General features: G+C 31.6%; 1 protein-coding gene across 6 annotated transcripts in view; it reads right to left on the reverse strand.

Annotated features, from left to right (window-relative positions):
- Positions 1-13,065, reverse strand: part of LOC143067284 (fibronectin type-III domain-containing protein 3a-like) — a 111,619-nt gene that overhangs the window by 28,554 nt on the left and 70,000 nt on the right. For all 6 annotated transcript variants that reach the window (XM_076240414.1, XM_076240413.1, XM_076240412.1 and 3 more), the window contains 2 exons: positions 7,898-8,096; positions 1,646-1,789 (listed from right to left, as the gene is read on the reverse strand). In XM_076240414.1, the coding sequence (XP_076096529.1) occupies positions 1,646-1,789; positions 7,898-8,096 (343 nt within the window). The remainder of the gene's footprint in view (positions 1-1,645; positions 1,790-7,897; positions 8,097-13,065) is intronic.

The raw sequence follows: 13,065 nt of genomic DNA on the forward strand, positions 1-13,065 counted from the left end.
GAGAAAGAGAGAGAAACGCAGGTAACCCTGAGAGGTAACCATGTTTATATAGGTGTCCAGTATCAAGGTCATCTTTAATAGGTAAAACCCATCAGACACAAATAATCAAAATCATTAGTGGTTGGAAGAGTTCCAGACCCGCCCTAAATACAAATACAGATAAATGTACCTGAAAATACTTCAAGGGATCATATACAATACTTTCCCTTCTTTTATTTTGTTTGTCACCTATTTGGCAGATTTAACAATTGTAAATGAAATACATGTTAAAGGCTGTGAAAAAGTCATTTCTTAAGGCCTTTAAAATTAATCAATTTTACAACTTTATCCTTAAACAGACTTAAGTTAAATTTGCCTTAAAATACTCATGACAATTTGTATGTACATATTTCACATTACTGTACTGAGGTACTATGCTTTTGATATATGTACATGTTATCATAGATCAATCACCAATGCATAATTGCCAATGAAAAATGATGGTTTGAATTACTTTTTCTTAAAACTTTCACCTCTTTTGAGATGAACCTTCATGAATTAAAATTAATAAAAGTATAGAATAAGGTGTCCGTGGAATCCAAATACCCAGGTTGTAAATTATATATGACAAATCCATACTTTTTTTTTGTAAAGGGAAATAACTGAAGAACAGTAAAAGTGACTCCACTCAACTTGATCTTTGTTTGATCATAGTTTATAAAATTCAATACATTTGTTTGAGGCAAAGTTGAGTTAGAATGTGTAAACAGCAAATTTCAGAACATACATTAAGACAGATGGAGAGACAAATATCCATCCTTTCTCAAGCTATGGGGGCAAACAATTTCACAGAGTTCTGCTGAGCCCTGCTTTGCCCATACAGGACGAAAATACAATATACTGTCTGGTGCTTTAAATAACATTATAAATATTAATTTCACTAACAAAAGTTGTTTTAATAATTGAAACTTTTCTTCCAAAGCGCTTAAATTAAAAAATAATTACATTCAATATTAAAAAGCTTTAACAGAAATAATAAATGATATAATATTCTCTCCTCCTGGGGGACAAAAACTGAATAGTGTTACAATCATGCAGTCTGTCTATAAATATTCACTCAAACATTTTAATGCCAGGACATATGTTTGGTCTTTTTTTCAATAATCTGCTGAATAATTCATTACCATGATTGAAACTTAGAATGTCATGCTTTTAGTGATCAACCATAAATGCAGATATGATAGTGTATAAACATGTATCATATTAAAATTCCATGTTAAAATCAAGTAGTAATAAAAGTGAGATGTGGTTACACTGACAGCTAATATGTAATAATTAAGGTTGTCTTTATGAAGCAGGTGGTGATAAAACATGCCAAACACAACATACTTGTGTGTTCTCTAATTAAATACAACTGTATAATATCCCATTGATTAGATAATGGTGACTTAAGGTAAATGTGAACTTGAATTAAGACTCAGAAAATACATTGAAAATGATATAAACTCATTAATTAACCCTAATTTTTAAATGGAATTATAGATGTTGGGGGATAGACATACCTTCCTTTGCCTTTAAAGTATACCAGACTCACAACTAAATAAGAATAAATCCTTGAATAGGATTTTTACCCACCAAGTAAATTAAAGTATATATTTGAATGTACCTTTTTGTTTATTGACTCGACTACGAGGTGGAGGTCTGTTTTGATTTTGATAATGTCCCTCTTCCAGCCTCTGTAGGTATTTCCTCTGGATCTTCTCCCTCTGTCTACTCGCTCGACCCTCCATTGAATTTGGCCTTGTTGGTCCTGTAAACAGAAAATGTGTCATACAGGTTATTTCAAGTTTTAGAATATGAATTTTTCAAATGCAAATATATTATGTCAAAGTTTTTAACCATACTGTTCCTGGTGTTATGCTAAATTATAGTTTTTAATTAACATCATTGCATTCCAGTAAATTTCCTTACCCCTGGGAATTGTGGTCAACCAAATAATCAAATATATTTCTCATTTGCATAATGATAAATAATTCTTAAAATTAAACAACAGTGAATTCAGCAAGGACTGTATTTTTTCTGAGCCTCTCAATACAAGACAGTATTTAGGCCACATTTCTAACTGTTGTAAATCAAGTTATTGGAATCCAATGAGCATCTACCAGAACTCCTAATTTAATTTGGTTTTTGTGAAGTAAATTTCTGAAAAGACATGTTTAAACTGAAAGTAGATTAAGATAAAATGTCTAGTTGACAGTTTACAAGACAATTCTTCGGTCCATGTATCCATCATGTAAGTCAATTAACAGGTGATTTATTTTGACAATAAAGATTTATGTATCAAAGGAAGTCTTAAATTAAGTCGCAGTCCTAAGAATTTCAGCCCAAGTGGATGAATATTATTTAATTTTGTACAGGAGCTATTATTTAAGAACAGATCAGCATTAATTGTGCATTTTTATTTGTAAAGAACAATTTCAAATTTGTCACATTCTACTTAAATTAGTCATCCTTTATTCAAACAAAAACAATAAAATGCAGCAAAGAGTGATGCAATAAAGGAATAAACACAGTTAGTTAAACAAACAGATATGGTGTCAATTAATCGATCAAAATAACCATGTGATTAAACGTAAATCTGCTTCGTAACCTTTTCTTGAGAATCTTTCAGATTATCCAATAAACATAAGAAACCTTTCAAGTTCGACTGACAATCACAGATTTAAACCAAAACAAATTTAACTTAGAGTACATGATCATTTTACAGGTAAAAGACATGTCTGGGGATCAAAGACAAACCTCTGAGAGATCAAAGCTAAACAGCAGGTAAATTAAAGTCAAGTAAGGATTGACACACCCTATTCTAAAGCTCACAGCACATTAAAGTCAGTCTCTGAAATCTTATACCTATACTTATCTATTTGAGAATGTTGGTTTCACCATCTGATCAGCTGATTGATGATCTGTCTATAAACCAGATTTATCTACAGGTGTGTTAGATCTATCTAAAGGATATTTACATTTTCCATGATGTTAAATTACTTTTAAAATAAGAAGGTAAAAAAAAGTCTCCATATGTTAATGTCTAATACTGAAACAGCTGTACTGAATACAAAGGCAATTTAACTAACAGTAGCATTTGTTACATCCTCAATCGCTTATAAATGCAAGACAGCTTTTATGTGGATGTATCTACCATTATTCAACGAAAAGAAGTCCAAACAAGAGATCCTTTTGGGGAATGAAAGGATGGGTAAAATTATATGTTTTGGCTACACAAGGGGCCTTGCAAAAAAAATAGTAAATGTAGAACATCAAGAGACCAAATTGATCTACCTTATGGATAAAATATATATTTGTTTCAGTTAGTGGTTATAGTACCAAATCTAACTAATCTAACTGATGAAACAAAGATTTTTTCAGAATGGTATTATGTGCTAATTAACAAAGTCTTAGTTATTTTGGAAGCATTTGTCGCATAAACCAACCAGATATATTTGAACATCTTTAATTTTTCCAAAAGTTTCAACTTGTAAAATGAAGCACATGACCATTGCTTTGATTCTGCAGGTTAGTATGTCAACACTTTTTTTTTTCTAAAACAAGCTTTTGTTCAATATGAAAAAGAAATGCATGTTGTTTTTATTTTATTTGAATATCATCTATTATACTTTTCAATCTCTATTTTTGGTTGTCAATATAGGATTCTAAAACAAAGTCCTCTGGTGTCTCTTGCAGTATTGCAATTGATTGACAGAGCCACTAAAGTTTGCTACTGGGCCACCCTATATATATATCTCTATAGTCTTTATTAACCCAAAGGCTGAATTCCCAGCTCATATCAGCACAATTTTGCTTTACAAAATGTTATTTTGTGTTACGTTGTGTTTCCATTGTGTCGTTTGTTTTCTCCTATTTTTGAGTGTGAATTCACATTACTATAAGACCTGTCACAGTACTTTTCTATCCCAAATTCATGTCTTTGGTTTTGATGTTATATTGGTTATTCTCATCAGATTTTGTCTAATGCTTAGTCCGTTGCTGTGTGTGTTACATTTTAATGTTGTGTCGTTGTTCTCCTCTAATATTTGATGCGTTTCCCTCAGTTTTAGTTTGTTACCCCGATTTTGTTTTTTGTCCATAGATTTATGAGTTTTGAACAGCGGTATACGACTGTTGCCTTTATTTATTATACCTTGAATGATCTAGATTTAAAACAATGATATCAGAAATTTCATTATTTATTTATATTGGTGTGATTTTAAAATGCAAGGTTAATTATTGTGATTTCAGTAAATGGGGCATACAAGTAATGCTATCTAATTATAAAAGTAAATGGGGCATACAAGTAATGCTATCTAAATTATAAAATGCAAATTTTTATTTTTTTGATACTGCAAAACTATGCAAAACTTTCTACAATAGCTTACATTTTTGTTGGTCATATTGCAAACTGTGGGTCCATGATTGACATTCTAAATTATTGTATTTTCTTTGAATATATTTAAATGAGTCTTTTGTTTGTCATATATAGTGTATATATTTTTGTTTGCCATAGCATGTATATGCTCTTGCAAATAAAGTATTCATTGAATCATTCATTCATTCATTCAACCAATATTAATTTTTCTATTTGGATTGTGACAGTTCTTTTTGAAGCCGTCTGTCTTTGAACACATCTATGGTTCCAAAATAATCATTTCCTTGTAAGCTTGATAGTGCCAAAAGGAAGATTTATGTATGGAAGGTTTAAGTACTTGTACCTAACTTCAATAACATAATTCTGTGATGAATATAGTGGAGCTTTGAATGAACTGTCAAACATTCAAACAATAAATCCTGAAAATGGATAATGAACTACTTCAGGCAGAACTAAACATCTGTTAACAGACTGGATCTCATCCAAACATCATACACCTCTCCAAAACATGTTTCACTGGGTCACAATGGTTTAATGAAGCTGACATACTGACATACATGTATTAAATTTGTAAGCAGCACTTACAAATAAACAGTAGGAAAATTAGTGCTGTCAGAAAAATAAGTTATTCCACAATGATCAATATCAAATTTATAGACACCAATTCTTTATTTTTTTTTAGGGACCATAGCATCTAGAAAATATTCATTTTCATTCAAAAAAGAATTAAATGTACATACAAATTATACAAATTTTGAGTTATCATATTAAATTAATTATAAATCTACAGGAAATCATAAGCTCCTGTACACGTGTCAAGTTTTATAAAAAATCCACACATTATAAACTAGAAAAGGTCACTGTCATTTTGATGAAGGTTTTTCGGTACCGGTTTTACATCACCATGGCCTAAATAAACAAAAAATTGACTTTTCTACCATTAATGCCTCAGAACTGAGAAGTAAAGTAACCAGGGGTTTCATTATCTTTCATGTTGACTGGTACTTTCCACGTTTCTAGGTGGTACTTTTCAATTTATTCCATGAATATCTTATATAAAAATTTCTACATTTAGGCGGTACTTGTCAATAGCATAGGAGGGTAAAAGTACCGGGTACCGTCTCCTAATGAATGGCCTGAGTAACTGACAGAAATTTAAGTGAGTATCCCTGTACATATTTTTTTAATAGAGTAGCATAAATGCTGAAGCCTCTAACTTTGGCCTGCCTTATCAGAGCTCTTAGCTGGAGTTCAAAGGATTTTGAACTAAAGTGATGTTTGCCCCCCCAAAAATATGCTTTATAAAACCAATCAAGAACCTTTCAAGATAGCAGTAGAAATTTGCCACCATATGCTGCTAAAGTGAAAGTCAATAAATATTCAGCAGCACTTTAATCAACATAAAACCAGCTTTGTCAGTTAATCAATTTTTAAGCATTCATAAAATGTGTCTACCTGTCACCTTTATTGCAAAGGTCACCAGACTGTTTTAGAACTAAAACTGCTGATGTGTCAAACTGAAAGTTGTTGTGTATTCCCTCCAGATACAGGAAGTTACATCACAGGATTAAACCTTCTCTACCTCCACTTAGAAGATCTCCAAACACCTGTGACACAAAGTTCATTTCGTACAGGTAGAAAAGATATACAGTGATCCCAGTTGACAAAAGAATTAAATTTAAATACCTGACCACAATCGTGACTGCTACAGACTAACAAAAGGTCAAAAATTGGGTTGACAATATCATGTGCTCAAGATATAAACTATGCAGGAATGTGTAAAATGAATTTTTAAGAAACTTGTTAATTCATTCATGCATACCTTAATTTATTATTACAAAAAGTTTAATATTTACACTTTTCAATATATTTCAACCAATTGACTATGTAATTTACAAAGATGAATACATGGCACTAGGGGGCAAATATCTTGAAAATAAATAACAATGTACTTCAGTCAAGTATATGCTAATTATAACAAAAAAATCTTTTTATGTATTGAATTAGGAGTGAGTTTCACCAAAAAAAATATGACTAAGATCAAAAGTCATAACCAATTCAGTTTACTAAGAATTAATCTTAGTCATATTATAAAGTTTTTTAGTGAAACCAAATCCAGATTAGAATCAAAAAGCTGTGAATATAAATGGGTACCAAAAGGTCTATGATTCATCTACATGTAATCATGCATATCTCAAATATTCTTCTTCTCCAGTATAAACAGACATTATGTGCTTCCCTCCAGGATTTGAATAATGTACTGTAAATCCTTAAATTATTGCAATCTTTTTAATCTACACCAAAATTTGCAACAGTCTTAAGTACTAAGGCAAAAATAATAACTCACATTTATATTTTAGTAGTCATTTTCCTCCATAATTTTTTTACAATTACTAGTACATTAATTAGATTTACTAAGTACTATAGGATTTAAATTGAATGAATGCATTTATTTCTGGTGTTCCATGGTACCTATAGTGTGTGATAACATTGTGTGAGGGAATTCGACGTTTGATGTACCACTGTTCACTCCAGTGCAATTTATGACAATACCACTGCATCAATCAGAATTATTTTTTTTGCAGTGTTTTAAGAAATGATTTTGCTTTGTTGTCGCGTATTATTTGTGAAACATTCAATGTTTTAAAAAGGCGAATTTTCTTTATAAAGTCAATGATTATGTTGACTTTTGAAGGCCAAACTTTCTACAGCCTTAAATACGCTAATGAAAGATCCAAAAACTATACCAATACATAACGACATGTTTATGAAATTATAACAAATCTATTGGTTAACAAATTTTTACTCGTTATTGCAAAATAATGAACTTAATATATCTGACATTTTCTCCCTACCCAGTATACCCCTATACATTTTTATGATGTGGACTGGTCATTGTTATTGAATCGTAGGCAATTTGATTGGATTAAGTTGTTATCAGTTTACCTTCAAACTTGTTTATGCTTTTCATACATGACTATTGATTAATTAGAACGTGCATGAATGTGTACGGTAACTAAAATGACCTTCAAACTGGACACTGGACGAGTCAATATTATGTTTTATCAATGAAAGTTAAGGTATGAAAGGTAAGAATTGCCACTTATTCGATTTTCACAAAATTTTCGGAATATACAGTTGAAAGGTTATTTTTTAAAAGCCTATTGTGAAGAGTAAAGAGAAAGTTTACAAATAATACGTTTTGTTCCATTAAACAAGTCATTTTCGTAAGAGAAATACCAAAATATATTTTACGCACGACTACGGCAGGTAAAATTATTATTTATCATAATAAAAAAAAGCATTTTTCAGTCTCATTGGAATATGTTGATTACAATTAATCTCAAACTTAAGAAGTAAGTAACTAAAGTCAAAATATGTCCGATCTGCCTATTTCTGCACATCAAAAGTCAATACGATCGTTTTAAAGTCAATTTCGTCTACCTCACAAAATCTTGTTAGGCACTATAGTTGAAATGACATGTAAGAACTAATTACCTTGAGGGTGAACTGGTCCACTGGGATGACTGTTACAACTGTTCTGTGGTGGTGGTGGTGGTGGTGGTGTCCCATGGGTAGGGCCACTAGGATGTATGTGTGATGGATGTTGGGTGGGATGATGATGAGGAGGGTATGGAGGTGTTGGGTAGTGTGGTCCGTACGGATAATACTGAGGTGCTGTGTTGTTTGGTCCTCCCTGAAAAAAATAACTAAACAAATTAGTTCAAAATATAAATGATTCAAATTATATTAAACAAAATTCAAACATTTGGTATATAAAAAAAAGGACAACAGATTCACCTAAAATATTTTGTTTATACAATTGACTCAGCATAACAATAATGATAGAAAGACGAGAATTCTCAGGTTTTTTACTTTTGTTTATCTATATAATGTTGACTACTGGCCTCATGCCTTGACCTCTAATTATTTTGTTTGTTTTATAATTATTACCATGTATTAACTATCATAGTTTCATTTTCCTTTCTAAATAAAGTAATTAAATTATTGTTGCAAGATACAAATAGCATCCTTTGAGCATGCATGGGGCAGTTCAAGCTCCACTATATCAGGGTTTTTCTAAGGTTCTGTTATTGCTTATAAAAGGACAAATTTTCTTTACTTGATTATACTTTCATTAACTTTGCCTCTACGTGTTAATTTCACATATATGTACAACACTGACATTACAAATACACAAGTGCAATTACTGTTTACATGTATGTAAGTTCATAATTTGATAAATTACAATTAACTAAAACATGCAGACTCCATAACTGTATATAAGTATCTATTTAAAGCACTTTTGATACAGACATCAGTTAAATATTCATATACAACAAAGCCACATATATATATTTATATAGGGACTACATATACATAAAGACTTGGGCTACAAAACTGATTTTTTTTTTTTCATCAAAGGGGGTGATAATTGCAGGCCAATAATCAGTTACTACAGATTCATTTGTTTTCGTGGATTGCTGAACATATCCATATTTTGTTGATATTTGATTTCGTGGTTTTGCCAATTTCTGTATACAAAACCTATTAAAAATATGATATACATTGAACATTTGAATTTGTGGTTCACATGTACCCAAGAAACCCACGAAAATTGTTATCCAACAAATAATAACAGTAACTTTGACAATTTATACACAAGTTTTACATATGATATATGTATACATGTACTCAGATTTTAAAGAACTCAATTATCCCAGTTTGCTTCTTTAATTTTACCATACAAACATTATAGCAATTACACATAATGAGTACTTGAATAACTTGGGCTGTCTCCAAAACTTCAGAATACAACATTATGCCCTATGCTGGCCAGTGTTTAAAGATGGTAGACTTTGTTATAACAATTATAAAGTAAAAGTGTAGAATTTAAAGGTTTTGGCCAGTATGTTTAAGGTAAGATTTAATGATCAGACATGTTTGCTCCAACAGGAGTAAGTGGCAGACGTTAAGTTTTGAGGACAATTTTTACTAGAAATCTATAGTGTAGCATTTAACCTTTATTGATGTTTTTATATGAAAAAATGAACTTGCTGTCTTATAACAGGTAGAAGATACAATCTTTATTACAACTGGTAAATGTCTTCAGTCATTTGTGAATACTCATCTGATAACAGTCATCACAGTGAATATTGATTGACAAAAACAATTGTTTACCCCAGGAGCCAATATAGTAGCAAGTAATGTACATTTGAGTGCTTAAATTTTAGGACATCTTAGAGAAAACAAAAACCAGGTGCTCTGCAGGGCGCAGCTTTATACGACCGCAGAGGTCGAACCCTGAACAGTTGGGGCAAGTATGGACAAAACATTCAAGCGTGATACAGCTCTGAATTTGGATTGTGATCAAATTTTTGACATTACATGGGGTTTTTTTTACACAAAACAAATGTCAAGATTTTACAAATCAATTAAAGATTTCTTCTTCAAACTTTTTAAATCTAAAATTAAATAGTTGACACAGCATAGGTTTTGACACAGAATGAATGTGGTCTAATGAACTTAAAAGTTGTTTTTTTTGCCTTTGAGCAATTCACTATGCTGTTGAATATTAATCCTCTCAAAAAAATGTTTGAAGAAATTTTCTTTTTATTTATGAAATCTGAAATGAGAAAAATTTAACCCCCCCCTTTTTTTTCACATCCCCGTTTCCCTTTTTCCAAAACTGATATCAATTCAAATTTCTAATGGAGTTTGCAACAATAACTACTCTTTTAAATACATCATAAAATATTTAAATGTAAAATAAAGTGCTTGTTATCTCTGAATGGTAAAGATTGGTTGGTAGTAAAAGTGAATATACATTGTTTATTGTATAAAACAATAAAAAAAACTTCATCATCAACATTTTATATTGGCAAATTTCCAATGAAGTTATTTACATAAAGTTATTGGCAAATAAAAATAGAAAATGACATCATAGTCATGTCTGGCAAATGTCCAACATACATTATCTAAAAACGTTTTAGATAAGATAAGGAAAAAAAGCTTCATCAGCAACATTTTATATTGGCAAATTTCCCATGAAGTTATTTACATAAAGTTATTGGCAAATAAAAATAGAAAACGACATCATAGTCATGTCTGGCAAATTTCCAACATATATTATCAACTACTATTCTATACAAAGAAAGATAACTCCAATTGAAAATTAATTGCTATTGCACAATATTGTGCAATTAGATATTTCTTGCTATTGTGCAATACTGTGCAATTGAAAATTTCTTGCTATTGCACAATACTTGATATGGAATCCTGATTTGGACCAACTTGAAAACTGGGCCCATAATCAAAAATCAAAGTACATATTTAGATAAAGCATATCAAATAATCCCAAGAATTTAATTTTTGTTAAAATCAAACTTAGTTTAATTTTGGACCCTTTGGACCTTAATGTAGACCAATTTGAAAACTGGACCAAAAATTAAGAATCTACATACACAGTTAGATTTGGCATATCAAAGAAGCCATTTATTCAATTTTTGATGAAATCAAACAAAGTTTAATTTTGGACCCCCATTTGGACCCCCATTTGGACCAACTTGAAAACTAGGCCAATAATTAAAAATCTAAGTACATTTTTAAATTCAGCATATCAAAGAACCCCAAGGATTCAATTTTTGTTAAAATCAAACTAAATTTAATTTTGGACCCTTTGGACCTTAATGTAGACCAATTTGAAAACGGGACCAAAAATTAAGAATCTACATACATAGTTAGATTCGGCATATCAAAGAACCCCAATTATTCAATTTTTGATGAAATCACTGAAAGTTCAATTTTGGACCCTTTGGGCCCCTTATTCCTTAACTGTTAGGACCAAAACTCCCAAAATCAAACCCAACCTTCCTTTTATGGTCATATACCTTGTGTTTAAATTTCATAGATTTCTATTTACTTATACTAAAGTTATGGTGCAAAAATCAAAAATAATGCTTATTTGGGCCCCTTTTTGGCCCCTTATTCATAAACTGTCGTGACCTCAACTCCAAAAATCAATCCCAACCTTCCTTTTGTGGTCAAAAACCTTGTGTTAAAATTTCATTGATTTCTATTTACTTATACTAAAGTTATTGTGCGAAAACCAAGAATAATGCTTATTTGGGCCCTTTTTTGGCCCTTAATTCCTAAACTGTTGGAACCAAAACTCCCAAAATCAATCCCAACCTTCCTTTTGTGGTCATAAACCTTGTGTCAAAATTTCATAGATTTCTATTCACTTAAACTAAAGTTATAGTGCGAAAACCAAGAAAATGCTTATTTGGCCCCTTTTTGGCCCCTAATTCCTAAAATGTTGGGACCAAAACTCCCAAAATCAATCCCAACCTTCCTTTTGTGGTCATAAACCTTGTGTTAAAATTTCATTGATTTCTATTCACTTTTACTAAAGTTAGAGTGCGAAAACTAAAAGTATTCGGACGACGACGACGCAGACGACGACGACGACGCCAACGTGATAGCAATAAACGACCAAAAAATTAAAATGTTTGCGGTCGTATAAAAAAGCAGAGGACACAGTACCCTGGCCATGCCCAATTTTGTTAAAAAAAAAATTAAAAAGAAATGTCTGGTCACAGTTTAAAGAAGACTTTATAATTTCTTTTAAGGCTAAGAAAAATAAAATATCTTCCTTTCAGTATGTTAAGTCTGTGGAAGAGTGTATGTGGCATCTTGTTATCTTCCTTTCAGTATGTTAAGTCTGTGGAAGAGTGTATGTGGCATCTTGTATCTTCCTTTCAGTATGTTAAGTCTGTGGAAGAGTGTATGTGGCATCTTGTTATCTTCCTTTCAGTATGTTAAGTCTGTGGAAGAGTGTATGTGGCATCTTGTTATCTTCCTTTCAGTATGTTAAGTCTGTGGAAGAGTGTATGTGGCATCTTGTTATCTTCCTTTCAGTATGTTAAGTCTGTGGAAGAGTGTATGTGGCATCTTGTATCTTCCTTTCAGTATGTTAAGTCTGTGGAAGAGTGTATGTGGCATCTTGTATCTTCCTTTCAGTATGTTAAGTCCATGGAAGAGTGTATGTGGCATCTTGTTATCTTCCTTTCAGTATGTTAAGTCCGTGGAAGAGTGTATGTGGCATCTTGTTATCTTCCTTTCAGTATGTTAAGTCCATGGAAGAGTGTATGTGGCATCTTGTTATCTTCCTTTCAGTATGTTAAGTCTGTGGAAGAGTGTATGTGGCATCTTGTATCTTCCTTTCAGTATGTTAAGTCTGTGGAAGAGTGTATGTGGCATCTTGTTATCTTCCTTTCAGTATGTTAAGTCTGTGGAAGAGTGTATGTGGCATCTTGTTATCTTCCTTTCAGTATGTTAAGTCTGTGGAAGAGTGTATGTGGCATCTTGTTATCTTCCTTTCAGTATGTTAAGTCTGTGGAAGAGTGTATGTGGCATCTTGTATCTTCCTTTCAGTATGTTAAGTCTGTGGAAGAGTGTATGTGGCATCTTGTATCTTCCTTTCAGTATGTTAAGTCTGTGGAAGAGTGTATGTGGCATCTTGTTATCTTCCTTTCAGTATGTTAAGTCCATGGAAGAGTGTATGTGGCATCTTGTTATCTTCCTTTCAGTATGTTAAGTCCGTGGAAGAGTGTATGTGGCATCTTGTTATCTTCCTTTCAGTATGTTAAGTCCGTGGAAGAGTG

The sequence above is a fragment of the Mytilus galloprovincialis genome, chromosome 3 (assembly GCF_965363235.1).
Source record: "Mytilus galloprovincialis chromosome 3, xbMytGall1.hap1.1, whole genome shotgun sequence".
NCBI classification, from domain to species: domain Eukaryota; kingdom Metazoa; phylum Mollusca; class Bivalvia; order Mytilida; family Mytilidae; genus Mytilus; species Mytilus galloprovincialis.